At 34.8% G+C, this 16,138-nt stretch overlaps 1 protein-coding gene across 1 annotated transcript; it reads right to left on the reverse strand.

Annotated features, from left to right (window-relative positions):
* Positions 1-3,896: 3,896 nt before the first annotated feature.
* Positions 3,897-11,419, reverse strand: LOC132163557 (RING/U-box superfamily protein). Its single transcript, XM_059573878.2, has 8 exons — positions 11,018-11,419; positions 8,994-9,488; positions 8,451-8,616; positions 7,801-8,095; positions 6,553-6,625; positions 6,384-6,474; positions 5,934-6,013; positions 3,897-4,338 (listed from the first exon to the last, which is right to left on the reverse strand). The coding sequence occupies exons 1-8, from the start codon at positions 11,102-11,104 to the stop codon at positions 4,090-4,092; spliced, it is 1,536 nt and encodes a 511-aa protein (XP_059429861.1). The 5' UTR covers positions 11,105-11,419; the 3' UTR covers positions 3,897-4,089.
* Positions 11,420-16,138: the final 4,719 nt, after the last annotated feature.

Here is a 16,138-nt window from a genome sequence, read left to right on the forward strand (position 1 = left end):
TTTCTAAACATGATATGTGACGTTCATGTCCATTTCTCATAAACAACTGATTCAATTATAAGCCGGAGGCACCAATCAAAGGTTAAAAAGTGATCGAACATAGAAATCTTAAATCCAGTTCAAATTAATAGGTTGGCTTCATATTTTATCATTAACCAAACAAACAAGAACCGAACTTTCCTGGTAGGCAAAAAGGTGATAGAAAATCAAAATGAAACCAAAACCCTAGGGTTTACGAGAATGGATACCTTGACGCCGGAATTTTTCTTCACAATTAGATAGAGGTCAGAGTTTACCTTGTAGTAGCTCCAAGCTTCTTGTCTCTAACAAGCAAACGTCTTCTTTAGTTCTTTAGCTTCTCGTTTGGGCAGAAAATAAGCAACTATGAAAAAAAAAATGGAGGTGAGAGTGGGGGGGGAGGGGGGGGGGGGGGGGGGGGGGGGGGGGGAGTAGGTTAACGAAATCTGCGTTGGGTTCCAGATGGGTTAGCGCATGGGGAAGAAAGGGGCTGCGTTTTGGGGTTTAATTTGGGGTTGGGGGGGTGGGTTAACGTTAATTTGGGTTGGGACGTGGTGGGTTAGGGCATGGGGAAGAAAGGTTGCATTTTAGGGTTTAGTTTGGGGTTGGGGGTGGGTTAATGTTAATCTGGGTTGGGTTCCAAATTGGTTAGCGCCTGGAGAAGAAAACTTGGCATAGTGGGTTTCGTTTTCATAGCCAAATGGGCAGAAGTTTTCTCACCCTAGGAACACGCCTCTGCAGCAAGCCCATGCCACATGTCATTTTTGGCTGCAGTGCCGGTCCACATTTGAAAAGTTTGTTCTCTTGGCAATCATAGCCTGACAGCCTGGGGGGGGGGGGGGGGGGGGGGTGTTCAATTTCAGAGAAAGTAGTAAGAAGGCTAAACAATGGGTATTTAGTGGTGTCGAATAGTTCATAGTAAGAGGGGGGGGGGGGGGGGGGGGGGGGGGGGCGGGGTGTTCAATTTCAGAGAAAGTAGTAAGAAGGCTAAACAATGGGTATTTAGTGGTGTCGAATAGTTCATAGTAAGAGAAAGGTTTAGGTTTAAGAGAGCTAGTTCTAGACTAGGTCACCATGGGATGATTGACATGAGGAGGATCTAGATGAGACTCGTGTAAAGTGGCAACAATTAGACGCGGAGAATAAGAGGAACCTAGAGCTGACGACGGGTCAGTAAGGGGCTCAAGTGGTAACTGGTAAGTGAAGCTCATGAGTGGGTTCAACAGAATTAATATTGGTTGCAAAATTTGGTAAAGCCATGGGCTCAAGTAGTACATATGTGGGATCATGAGTAAGAAAGCTAGCATTGTTCCCGAAGAAATGTATTGCAAGTATCAACCACAAGAAATGTAATAGGGAGTAAAAGAGGAACATAACCTTGGGCATGAATCTTGGAGGGGAGCAGCGAAGTGGCCTTGTCTTTTGCAAAGAATGAACTTTTATAAAAAATGACATGTCTAGACAAATAAACAGTTAGAAATAGGATCCAAACATTTGTAGCCAGCATAGTTATAACCAAGAAAAATGTAAGGTTTTTATCTATATTCCAACTTGTGTAAACCGTAGGGTCAAAGGAGTGGGTAGCATAAACACCCAAACACTCCGAGTGTTTGATAGTCAAGATCACGATTATTCAAAAACTTCAGACTTGTGATAAAGAGGGTAAATCCACATGAAACAGAAAAAATCATTCACGAAAATTACATAGAATTTACACCCACTAACGAATTGAATTTGTGATGTCCAAATATCCGTGTGAATAAGTTGTAAAGGTTGAGAGAAAATACGACTAGAATGATGAAATAGTTGCTTTTTTACTTTTGCCTAACTGGCATGAAGTACATACAACATTTTGATTGAAATCAAAGCTAGAAACATGGAGATTTTTTTTATTGACAATTTGGTTAACAATATCCAATGATGTATGTCCTATCCAAGAATGCCACACTAGTGAGGATGTTCTAATTCCTATCAAAGCAGGATGTCCCTTTGAGAAAGTTCCTTCCAAGTCACAATGGATATAGACCATTTCCACTCCTCCCTTCCATGAGTGTTGTCCGGGTTCGCAAGTCCTTAATATAGAAGTGAGAAGAGGTTAAAATAAATTAGCAAGAGTTGTCAAGACAAAATTTTTGTATTGAAAGTAAATTTGCAGATGATTGAGAACAATGCAAAATATCCTTATGAAGTTAAGATCAAAAGTAGAATTGGGAGAGTGAAAAAAAGAGGAACCAGTGTTTTCTATAGCAAGACCTGAGCCATTGCCCACGGCAGCTGAATTTGAAAGTTCTCCAACTCATTTGTAATGTGGGCGTTTGCCCCACGTATCTCTTGGAATGAATAATCCATGCGAAGGTAGCAATCAATGGCCTGATGGTTTGTTCTCCCACATATCTAACAAGGAATTCGAGGGGTAATGTTGGAGAAAAATTGCTGCTGACCACTTGGGAACTTCGGTCCCTGTTGGTATTGGGACCACCTTGAAATACTGTTGGAACTTAACATTCAGTGGAAGACCAGAGAAGCCATTGTTTGGATTTTGGTTGAAGTGTATGGTTGAAACTTTACAGCAGTACCATCAATGGTATTGTGTTTTAGGTGGGTAATTGGGATGGTTTTGCCCTTTGTGAGAGTATAGGACAAAAGTGGAGGAATCAGTAGCATGAGAGCATTTCATGATTGTGTATCTCAGCCTTAAAATCTTCAAAGGGAAGTTGATTCTCTTGGGTGGCAAAAGTATATGCCGAAATAAAGAAATTAAATCTTTATCAGCTATAGGTTTACCTACAATAGATAACTTGTCTGACCAAATCTTGGCATTCTACTTGCAAGCTCTACAATTGCTTCTTCAAATGTGATATCGTGACTGCAAGGCAAATCTACTTGCCAAAGCAGTCCAAACTAGTCTCGAGGTACTGAGTCCATACACTGGACAATACCTTCTCCAAAAGGGTGACATTGATCCAGCTAAGTGCATTGATCCACCTCCTTGATCATCAGTCACGACTGGCCGAGGGCATGGCTCAGAATCGTCAAAAATGCCCATTAAATCATTGATACACAGTATAGGATTATATTGCGTCAATCATCTAACATAGTTGGTGCTGTCAACTTTGATAGTCGCCTGGTGAGTGGTATTTGGTAGAAAAGAAGGCAAAAACATTGGTTGAAGGAGTGGAACTAGAAGTTTTTTTTTGATAAGTAGGAGTGAAACTAGAAGTTGCCATACCAGAATAAAGGAAATAAGGATTGAAGTTTTTGATGTGAGCCAAAAGATGCTCAGATTAGTTAGAGGCCATGAAAAACTAGATGAGGATCTGCTTTGGTTAATTTAACCAAAACATAGAAAATTATCTTATTTATAGCAAGGACTCTGGGATCATTTTACAAGATAATTTACAGAGGATTTGTATACAATTAGAACACAAAAGAGAACAGCATGTATGTAGTACAACAAAGAAACTAGGAGAAGACTTCTAAAAACATCAGACTTTATCCTACCATGATCACATGGAAACCCGGGATTAGCGTGACTGAGTTGGGCGTGAATTCTGCAGTGAAACAAGGACAATAGCCGGTCTGAAACTGAGTGTGATTTGTGCAATGAAACAAGGATTGAGTTAGGTGTTCTTGTCAATCATGGTGTGCTCCCATCTGCAACTGAAACATATGTATGGGATACTTTTAACATACAAGTCGTTTTAGGAGTAGAGCTTGTGTACTACAAGCTGGAGAAACCTGTGTTATAGAAAAAAAGTGCGAAACAAGTTGGTTTGCAAATGTCTGTGTGCTTATGATTCATTTCAGATACAAAATCTTTGATAACACAAACACCCAAAACTTGTGTATCTGCAAATGTAGCCAAATACATTGCAACATAACAATACATTTTGCAGTCATTATATTACCATCAGAGCCTGTACAATCAAGTATTTGTGTTATAACTAAAAGAGATGAAAGTAAATATAGGATCCCGTTATCTGTCTATTACAAAAGAGATCAAGTGCCTCGTCTCAGATACAACAAAACTAGCTAGCTAACCTATTTAATATTAAATACCAATGACACATTTCAAACCCCACTATAAGTTTCTGGATTTCCCACTTCAGTTTGGTGGTGGCGTTCAGAACGGCTTACCCATGGTGGATTTACTGATCTAGGAAATTGGCTTGGCCGACTGGTCATTTGATGGTGCTCTAACTGAGCCCGCCATCTTCTTCTCCATCTCAAAAACTCGACAATAATAGAACTCCCGCTCATTGCGATGCCAATCCCGGCAAATGTTGCCAGCAGAATTGACAGAACTGCTGGCAAGCTAACCTGCATTCCCAACAAATCAATGCAAGCAATAAATACAAATTTGTATTAGGTGAGTCCTACTTGGATAGAAATATTTTGTTGCACTTGCAGGTGTTCTCCCATGACCATTTTATTCTGCCACATCAAAGTAAAGACAGGTGCTACAGTAATTTCAACAAGAAAAGTAGAGATGAAAAATTGTAATCTAATGGCCGCAGCACCCATCTTTTGACACGTGGCATGCTTGATCAGTTCTTGTGGCATCTGAAGATGCAAAATCAGAACAGACTCATGCCCTCATAGAGCCAGTGATGATACTATTAACACGTGTATTAATATGACATGCATCTAGGGAAAAAGAATAATATTTTCCAGCCTAAATCTGGATATGACACTGATCATGGGATCATGACCAAAGTTCCACCCACAAAAATGTGCATATACATGTACAAAAACTAGTCAAACAAGATCAGCTAAGCTAACCTACTTGTCAGCTAAACTTGTTCGGATTCATTCTAGTCTGTTACGGGAAAGAACTTACGTGGTGTTTGGTTTGGAGAATCTAACGTTCCCTCCAGCATCCACATTCCAGGAGTGTGATGCGTGGGAATCTGGATTCTCGAGAGTATGACTAATTTAGAAATGGTTAGGAATCTAATAGGATTCTTGGAGATATGAGATTCTCATGTTTGATTTAATCTTCCCAAATATATCCTTTTGTTTCTCTCTTTAAGTGCATAAGGTTAGTTTAATGCAAAAGTATTTAAAAATTAAACAAAAAATGACAAAGACAAAAACAAGATATAAACTGTAGTTTCTCTTTCATTTCCCAATATATAAATAGTTTATACTGATTGATTTATTTTCTCTTTTTTGTTTTCATCTATAACAAAATAGAACCTATTCATTTTTATTTTTTGTGGAATAAAATGGTTCCCCACTTTTATATACAAATTTTACAAATGGTCACAATCAAACCCAAAAAGTAGCATTAAATAAAAATAGCAATAACAAAATTATCAGAGTCTTGACTTTTATTGTATAACCATAAGAATATCCAAAAAGAGAAAAAGAAACCTAAATAGCAGCATCAAAAAGTTAAAAAGTTCATCAACTAGAGACCAATGTTTAGCATGTCTTATTAATAAAAAAACACGGGCAAGGGAATGCGGGCATTTTTGTCCTTAAAAAGAAAAGGAAAAAAAAAAGAGCTTTCCCAAAGCCAAGGGAACGTGGATTACCACCTCTTTAGAAGGGAATCCACATTTCTAGCAAAAGGTAGTTGGGAGGGAATTCATATATCCATGGACATCTAGATTCCCTTTACTTAAGTTAAACAGGGAAATCTTTTAGGATTTCCAGGAATCCTAAAAGATCAAACGCCACATTAATAGAAACCTTAATACAAGACCTAGATCCAATTCTTGATGTGATAACTTTTTAATGGTTTAAACCTGCTACACAAACCAGGTTGCCAAAAGGAAATGGGTCAAACCCACCCCCATTATGATAACTACCAAAGCATCACACTAGATTTCTCAGATAATTTTAGTTCTAATCAGCAAAACTAAGCACACAACAAAAGAAAAGAAAAATTGAAGTAGAAAGGTTCTTACCAAGGAGTAAAATATATGCGCAAATAGGACCACCAGAGCAAATTGGATCGATGCATAAACCCAGACAAATCTTCTCTTCACTGAATAAAAAAGTTCAAAATGAGGCTCATTAAAATCACTGGGAACAGACAATGTAAAAATTGGAACTTCTCTTTACCTTAAAGAAAAAAAGGTCCAACATAACATCATAAATGAGTACCGTTCATGGTCATAGTTGCATCAAACATCTACCAGGATATTTTACAAATATAAAATATTTTACGTTTAATATCGAATTATCGATCATGGTTATCTTGGGGTATGTGATGCATCTGTCTCCAATTAATCTTACTTCTAAATGTACTTCACCAGTCCACATATCCAATTTGCAGTAAATAGTTCCCCAGATAATATTCTTCAGAAAGATGCATCAATTTTTACATTATTTCTTAAGGATGTTTGTCAACATACCCATGGTTGATGAGGTCATTGATGAAAGTAGACCCAGTACACAAGAAAATGGAAGAGAGATAGCAATTGCACTAGTACCCATATTCCCAACCTGCAGATAAACAGATATATCACCAAGGATATATAAGAGTAAATTTGACAGCTCTGGATGTGGAACTGCTAATCTTACCAGAAGCTGCTCAAGGAAACAAAAGTAGGCCAGCATGCTGATAATGACGAGCACTGGAACCTCCTGCCAAACCCTAACAAAATATAAACATACAAAATTTAATGCATGGCCATTTTAATAAGATGACTTATAAATATATCAAGATAAAACTTGGGTATAACATAAACAAACACTAAGATTTCACTTTCCTGACAGAATTGATGTTTAATCAAATTTTATATTGAGCACAACTCAGATTATGCCTGATTTTCTTTTTTGGCAACAAGTACACATGATTTTCCTCAAAAATACAATACATTTAAAAATAAGGTATTATGGAAATAAAGGGTTCAAGAAGGGAGTTGTTATCGATGACCCTTTCTTATCTTGACCAAATCAGAAACTTTATAGCGGATGAGAGGCTTATATCGCTCAAGTCTCAAAAGTTTTTACCAGAAAGTTGATACCTTGAGATTAAAGAAAACATTTGTATGCATGACATCATCTCCACCTTTGTCATTGAAGTGGCAAAGCAAAATAACTCATGGCAATCCTCCAAAAGTATACAGTATTAGATGAAGATCAAAACAAGAAAGCAGTCCCCCAAGAAAATACTGTATTAGATGAGGATCAAGACAAGGGTGTCTAGAGAGTAAATTTATCCACAATCACGAGCTGAATTTTAGGTTGTATGATTCTGATAGAGGACATTTTCAGGGGAATATGCAGGGTACCAATTAACAACTGCATACAATGTCCTGAGTGCAACAAAATTGTGGGGGGGGGAGGAATCCTCCAGTGAGGAACAGCTAAAACTGAGACTATATTCTTTTTTAGTTGTGCAATATTTCTAACAGGTCAATAACATTGTTGGGACAAGAATCTTAAATAGGCTTGTCTCAGACAACTGTTCTTGGTGGCCCAGACACGAGCCATCAATATTAGGTTTTAGCTTTATACAGTTGAGGAATCAAGATTGCCATAGAATATTATGAGAATCAAGCTGAGTCATAAGGAGATAGTCAATGGTGCTCTGAGAGGTCTGAGAAGAGCAAGAGACATAAGGGAAACAGGCCAGGGAAATTTTAAAATTTATAAGAGACTCTAACACTTGGCTAGCTTCTCAGATTTCAGAACAAGTTCGGGTAGGTGTGGCTGCCACAAGATTCCATCTTTTCGCTTCATCACCTAGAAGTTCTTAGTTCTTAGCAATAAGCAATCAAACGGAGCACTACGACATTTCTCAGGCATTAAATTAAATTCACTTGCCTGTATCCATTAACATCTACCAGTGCTCCATTTGCTCCAGTATTTCGAGTTCGAATACTTTGAATGCGCAACAGAGTGACAGGTAAATTCTTAACATCTTGCTTGCACACATCGCAGGTCTTGTTTCCCTTGATGCTGAACCATTTTACGGCACATTCTTGGTGGGCCAGAGCCAGTTCACCTTTGCAGCTGCACTCCATCTTGAGAGTCTCACCACCTTCACACAGTTCAACCAGACAAATTCTACAAACAGCCTCTTCTTCAGCTATGTCTTCACCGTGGTCATCATTGATACCTGAACCGTGAGATCAAAATGAGACAGGACAAAAACCACAAGTGCTAGATTTTCGGAAATGCAGACAATAGGAATTTTAGAATAAGAAAATTTAGTAAAAAGGCATTGAAGAAAAAAAATGGGAATATTTCTACAAGCCTCTTGTGAATCAGAAAAATTATTGCATATAGACCATAAGCTGTGAATGCAAGTGGCATTTAAAAAATTAGAAATAATTGGGCCTTGTTTTTATCCCATTTTGATCTGTCAATTGATTGTCAAACCCATAAACTAAAGCTGTAAGTATAAAATCTAGGTTTCTGATATTCATGAATGCAAATATGAAGGTATAAAGTAATTAACACAATGAAATTACCAGCATCCGTGGTGGGAGAACTATTTGACACAGTGTCTCCTTCCTTCATTCGAGGTGTAGAAGGAATTACGCGAAAAAACGAATCCATCCTCCTTATGCTTCTTCTTTCTTTGTTGTGGATAGGTACTGAAAGAGAGCGAGATATCTGCAGCTGAGCTCCTTTTCTCTGCAAATGAAAATAAGAACTAAAGCTATGGATACTTGGATCCTTATATTAACATGACCGTGACGTTAGACTGGACAAAAGATGAAAATCATAGAAGATATTCGGAAAAGAGACAAAAGAGTACTCAAGGTTTGTACAGGAGACTTCAGATGTACTTGACTAATTTGTCTAATGTCAACTCCGTGCATATGCTACATATTGAACATATTTAACTCTAAATTAACTTCCTTGGCCCTAAGCATCACAAACAAAGAACTTTACTGCAAAAATTCCTGAGAAGCTCTATCCCTTATGTTTACCTACATGTGTTGTTTTATAGAAGATGAGGTCAATGAACTAGGTTAAGCATTCTTAAGGCACTAATCATGAAAACTTACACTTGAACTTAGGGGTCCACCTATGCTTCCAGAATGAGCAGATTCTGGGTTTGAATGTGCAATTGGAGTTACAGGTAGCGATGATGTTCTCTTCACCCTGGGAGTGAATATTTTTGAAAGTGAATATGACCTTGGGATTGAAGGCTTTTCTTGCAACCCTGTAGATGGAGCTTCAGAAGCTAGGTTGGAAGCCTTCTCAATATCTGAGGAGGTTCGATACATGAAGCTTAATTTTGGTAAAAGACTTCTTATGGATGACCTGCCTCTAGCTGAGGGCGGCCCAGGAGAACCAGTAATTCTTTCATCAGTAGAACCAGGTGTCAAGAGAAAATTTACTTTCTTGGGAGTGGGAGTTGGTGTTGAGGGCATCTTTATTCCAACAAAGCCCTGAGAGGACTCTCCTGATGTTCTGGAGGGTATCTCTAGGAAGAGATTTCGCCGTTTCCAGTGATGACCTTCGGGGGTTTCTTCAGTTATTCCCATTGAGTCTTCAACCTGAAATAGGACAACAAGAGATTGGAAAATATTCAAAATGGTCATATAAACACAAAGGAGTAGTTTATTGCTCTTAATAACCTAGCTAAGAAGCAAAAATTGTTCCAGATATTTTAGGTTGGTTGTCTTTTAAAGATTTGTAGGGATATCAGTTAACAAAGCTGATTTCACTAAACTCAACTAACTAGCTTGAAGCTTTAGAAGACAATCAACCTAAAATTGTGCCAGAATTCTCTGAATTATTAGATATAGGCATAAGTATTTTCAACTCAATACAATAAAGTGTTGCTTAGACAAAAATAAAAAAAATGAAGCCCTAATTTCAATTAAGTTGGGGTTGGCTATATTATTGATTACCATCAATTAATTGAGGTTGGCAACGTGTATTCTTTTCTTCCATTCTATTTTTTAAAAAAATTATACTCCATTTACTTTCCTATGTAATATATCCTTCTTCACTACTTCTGCTCATGCTATTCTGTCTCCTTCACCCCTTTTTCACTCCATCAACTAAAGTAAGATAACTCCTTCTCACCCGTGCATTAATCAGTTTCGTTGCACATGAAAAGCCATTTTAGAAACTCTCCCTCATCTTAAGATATATATATATAAACCCTAAAATTTTATTGATTTCAATCAATAAACTTTGAAATCCTTAAAAAAAAAATAAAAAGGAGAAAGAATGGGGGTCACATATCCAATAAATAGATGCTTAGAACCCAGTGGATTGATTTCATTTCTATTGGGCATCAGAACATCCATTTAATCACATTACTTAGACAAGTGATAAACCTTTAGGCACAAAAATTTTAAGTCGCTTATCAACCACACATTACAAAATTTCAGATATTTACAGCAACTCCTCATCCTGCAGATACAGTAAAAATGAACAAATTGCAAGAGGTCAGCAACACCAGAATAAACTCTGCCGCCATGAGGGAAAAATTTAATTTTAACGAGTGTCCTCCTAGTGGGCTAACATTTATCATTTAATTTTTCATGTTAAACCACTCTATCAGATCCCTTAACCGCTAGAATGGTAAAGCTCCATAACAAACTGTAACAATTTAGTTCATAATTTTCTCATCAAATTTGAATGTTGAACTCTTTGATCAGGAGTAAGCCTTCATGTTTTCAAACATGGGTTTTGTATAGTAGTATGTATACCGCGTATCGTATTAATATCGGTGCAAAATTCAACCAGACACCATCGCCCAACAGACTAAAATAAATCTGAAAGCAAAAACCCAAAGCAGAACTGGAAAATACATATATATATATATATATATATATATATATATATATATATATATATATAGTGCTAAAGTTCAAATATTTGGATTGATTTTATGATTGGTTTTTCTCCAAGTTTTGGTTCCATATATATATATATATATATATGGAACCAAAACTTGGAGAAAAACCAATCCAAATATTTGAACTTTAGCACAAATAGAATGAGATAAAGAACTCATCTCAAAGAAGTGGAAACAAATAAAGGGGTAGCAGAAAAAGGAAGGAGAAAGTACCTTGTGAACTGGGACAACAAGTGTTGTTTCGCATGAACTCAAATCATGTCCCTGATCAGCCGCAGGCTTGCCCTCCTCAATTCCCATTGTGTCATAACAAAAACCTAACAAACCGACAACCCCAGATGCCCAGAAAACCAGAAAACCAAAGGAATTGAACTTTCTACAAAGAAAGGTCTACCCAAGCCAAATTGAGAGAGAGAGAGAGAGAGAGAGAGAGAGAGAGAGAGTGGGAGTGTGTTTTTCCTTGAGATGTGTGAGGAATGGATAGTGAAGGAGATGGTTTGACATTTATGGAAAAAGGTTGTGGGAAGGTTGGCCTACTGGCTACTGCCACTCCCACTCCCCAGACACCAGTGCGCGCGGACTCGGGTGCATTTTCTTCCGCTAAGTCACGCTAAACGCACCCCAGGTAACTGTAACTGATACGAGTTTCTCCTAAGAAGAGATACCGTTGCTTTTCATCTCATCTCATTTTCTCACCGGACCAAAACAAAAATAATTATCGGAGGGGGTAAAGAAGTCTTTTGGTGTTGTTTTGATTTGATAATATTTTTGATGCGATGGAAAGTTGTGTTTTGTGTGAGATTTAATAAAACAAAATTGTTCAGTAAAATTTTAAAAAAGTAAACAAACATTGAACGTAATTCTTATGACTTATGAGAAAACTCAAGTTTATTTTTATTTTTTTAAGTATGAAGGTTAATTTATTTGCTATAAAAAAAAAAATTAGAAAATATTTTTAAAAAGAAAGTGACGGTTTGGCCACCTCTGACGTGTTACGGTCACCTCTTACTAGGATGGGGTGGACTAGTCTTGTGTCCACGGCTATTTGGTAAAAGATTACTTCTAATCAAGACAAAGGTAGTTGCACAGTCGCTCATCTTCTAAGTCTTTTCCATTAGAATAATAGGAAGAATACTTTTTATTTATATATATATATAAGAATGTATGAAAATTTGTATGTAAAAATGTGTTTCATTTTATTTTTTGAAAGTGTTTTATGTTTTAAAAATTGTTGTGTTTCATTTGATAATTGTTTTATGAAAAGTTAATTTTTTATTTTATTTTATAATATAATAGTCTCATATTTATTGGAGAATTAGGGTAGATGAAATAATTCCAATATGAAAATAGTATTATATTTGTATTCAAATCCGATAACCTAAAAGTAAAGAGATTACAATCAAATCCCATAATATCAAATTTAATTATCATCATATCTGATTATAATCAAATCTCATAATATAGGATAATACTTTCACATAATTTTGTGAAGCCCCTCTCGTAGGATACACAGCACAATAATTGTGAGAATGAAAAGTTGGGGTGGATGGTGTTGGTGAGCAACAGAATCATGCTCTATTCGATGTACTATTTTAGAATATTATTCACTAGGCTTTGTTCAACCTACAATGAGAGATTCGGGGAGAATAATACAATTTAGTAGATAGATATAGAATTGTAATATAATTATGATGCTGTTATAGTGAAAATTATTATTATTATTATTATATTTAGTAAGTGTGGATTCGAGATTGATTTTCATTCTCGTATAACAATTTACTAAATTGTAGAAAGTGTGATGTTAAACCAAATCACAATTTTTTTTTTTTTTTTTTTTTTTGGGACATGTCTATACAAGAGAAGGAGATGCGGATTTAAACTAGAGACATTTACTTTATAAAGTATGGTCTCCAGCCGATTGAGCTACCTCTTAAGAATTAAATCGCAGAAAATTAATTGTTTGACACTGCATTTTTAAAAAATTACGATTTAAAAAACGCAGAAAAATAGCTAAGGAGGTGCTTTTTACAAACGCATAATTTTAAAAACTAAACTATGATTTTAAAGGTTAAATTGGGATTTTGTTAAATACTTAATTGCATTTTTAAAATTTACTTTTTTTATAAAAAAAAAATGCACATTTTAAAATCTTTTTTTTTTTTTTTTTTGAAATTCCAAATGCAAATAAACCCGAAATAGCATTACTATTTAGTCCAAATCAAATGAGCATGGAGCAATAAAATAATAAAAGTAGGAGGCCTGACGGGTACGTGGTTGGTTAATTAAATGACAAAAGACAATGGAAGATTAAGAAACACGTATGCAAGAGGATAAGCAAGATGTGTCTTTATTACCAGAAATAGACAACCTAACCCAAGCCAATCTTCAAATATAATCTTTCTTTTTTTTATTTGACTTTATTTTGTTGATCTGAAATAAAGAATAATAGAAAAATAGCAATACAAAATACACGAAGAAAGCTATGGAGGCATTGCAGCCGTACAAATAATCAAAGCCTACGTCATAGAGTGAATGGTTACTCCACTCCCTCTACTAGTACTAATTAACACCCATATTAATAAATTTATATCTATGACGTTTTGAGAGATTGAAGACAAAAGGGTTAAATGCAGGAGGTGTTGACAAATAGATTGTGGAGTTTTAAAAAGTGATTAAATACTATTTAAAGTAGGAAAAAGAAATACATAATTGCGATTGAAAAAAGTTAATAGGACTTGTTAATGTGTCACATCAATCGTAATCATAATGTGACAAGTGTGATATACAATACAAAATTAAAAGATATTAAGAAATGGATTGTCACTTTTTAAGTTGCAGGACCTATATTTTTATTTATGTACATCATATAAATTTGATGGTTGGTTTTCAAAAAAGAAAAACGGAGAATGATGAGAGAATACGAAGAATTCGTTTGTTTCGGCATAAAATGATTTATGAAAGAAAAAAAAATTTGTATTTTTGGGTATTTTGGGTGACATAAAATATTTGTTGGCTTAACCGAAAAAAAATTCTCTTAATTTTTTGTAAAACGTATTATTTTTTGAGTTTGAGCTTTTTATTCTCAAATCGACAGGCACAATTGAGACATTGTCAAGATATGGTCAGGAAACAAATGGGACCTAGTTGGGACTAGGAGTGTCAATGCGGACGGTTAAAAACCGTCCGCTAACCGCTAACTGCTTAACCGCCTAACCGCTATAACCGCTTAGTGGTGAGCGGTTACTGGATTTACTAATCGTAATCGCTAATCGCCTTTTTATATAATATATTTTTATAATTATAATTATAAAAATATTTATACATATAACATAATCACTTGATCATTAAATCACAATTTTTTTTTAAAATAATTAAATCACAATTTGAGTATTAATATATTATCACTATAATTTATATGATTATATGATATAATCACTTGATCATTAAATCGCAATTTAAAAAAAAAAAATTAAATCACAATTTAAGTATTAATATATTATCACTATAATTTATATGATTATAGCACATGATCAATTGATAATTAAATCATTTGATTATATAATAACAAATTATACATTATAATATGACATAACTCATAAGTATACCAATTCATACTAATATAACAATTAAATAGCTAGAGACTTATTTCTAATGTATGTTATAAACTTATAAGTCTATACAAGTCTACATATGCATATGAATAATATAAATGTATAATATCAATACTTAATTATATGATTCAATGACAATTCAAATACTTTATTCAAGACCTCAAGTGAATCATATTATTAATGTATAATGATGATATGATTCGTACAATATCAAATTCAGTAATTGACATTGGATTAAACAATGACCAATGTGTTACTTATAAATACAATTTAAGTATTAATGTATTATTATTATATGTTGTGACAGTTGTCTGAATTCTGAACTTATTTTTTTTATATGTTGTGTTGAATTTTTTTTTATATGTTGTTTTTTTTTAAAAAAAAAAAAAAAAAAAAAGTTAACCGGTTATGATTTAATATTTAAAGAAATTTTTTTAAAGTACAAGTAAATATAAATTTTGGGTCAAATATTTTTTATTTTTCAATATGGGCTCTTTTTATAGCAATTGGGCCCAAGAAGATACTTAAAATACAAAAAAAAAAAAAGGGAAAAAAAAAGCCCAAAAACGCCCAAAAAGGCCCGAAAAGCCATAAAGAAAGCCCAAAAAGGTCCAAAAAGCCCAAAAAAAAAGTCAAATTTTGAAAAAGCGGTTAGCAGACGGTTATCTATTTCACTAACCGCTAACCGTTAACCGCCTAGCGGTTAACGGTTAGCGGTTAGTAAAATCTACGAACCGCTAGTGCGGTAACAGTAAGCGGTTATTGCCAATAATTACTAACCGTAATCGCTTTGACACCCCTGATTGGGACTTGCTAAGAACCGGCAAGGCCACCGCCCGAACTTCGCTAAGACACCATTGGGACTCGGTTTGGACCCCAATCAATTTTTAAAACCTAAAAAGTTATTTGTCATAATTTTGAACTAGAGTAACTAATTTTGCATATATTCCTAAGAAAAAAAAAAAAAAAAAAAACTCTTTTCGTTTGACTTTCATTTACATTGCTAATTAATTAGGGTTATGGATTCATGCAAATATATATATATATGTATAAAGCCAAAGATTTCTAATTATCGTTAGAAGCTCTATATCTCGCAAGAAAAGAAAAAAAAAAAAAAAAGGGTAGAGGAACCGGGTGACTGAGTTATTATGCAACAGTGGATAGATAATGATGCTTAACGTGTCAAAGGATATGAAGCCACTACTAAGCCACTAAACAATTTCAAATTAGGAAAACTGTATGAGGGGAGAATTAATAAATAAAAAATTGCAAAAGGTGCCGGTGGGGGGACAGAGAAGAAACATACAACTTTCCTTTCAAATGAAATTCTATGCAGCTTCTAAGATTCATGAGTAAACTGTAAAAGTTGGCTTTCAAAATCCTACTGCATCCATTGAACTGTACAATACTAATCATGATTAAGCTGCCTAATCTAATGCATTACTATCTTCTTTTGATATAAGTTATTGACTTATGACCGACTAACATTTATTTGATTTTAAATAGCATGTTGCTTTTTTCTTTTTTTAATTATTTGCATGCAAATATGTTCAAATATCATTGGACATGGGTGCAAGTTGTGCAAATATCTTCAAATATGTTTCTAAAGGCAACAATAATTACTATTTATACTGTGTATTTTTTTTTTTTTTTTTTTAAATTTTAATTCAAGTCACTTGTATTCTTTAATGCAGTAAAGTTAAGGGAATATATATATAAAATG

This window comes from Corylus avellana, chromosome 8 (assembly GCF_965113065.1).
Source record: "Corylus avellana chromosome 8, dhCorAvel1.hap1.2, whole genome shotgun sequence".
NCBI classification, from domain to species: Eukaryota; Viridiplantae; Streptophyta; class Magnoliopsida; order Fagales; family Betulaceae; genus Corylus; species Corylus avellana.

Excerpts from the sequence above, each read along its gene's own strand:
- LOC132163557 (XM_059573878.2), bottom strand. The coding sequence starts at position 11,104 with ATGGGAATTGAGGAGGGCAAGCCTGCGGCTGATCAGGGACATGATTTG. Across the intron at positions 8,617-8,993 it reads GTGGACCCCTAAGTTCAAGT|AGAAAAGGAGCTCAGCTGCA; the intron begins GTAAGTTTTCAT and ends TTTCATTTGCAG. Across the intron at positions 8,096-8,450 it reads TTCTCCCACCACGGATGCTG|GTATCAATGATGACCACGGT; the intron begins GTAATTTCATTG and ends CTCACGGTTCAG.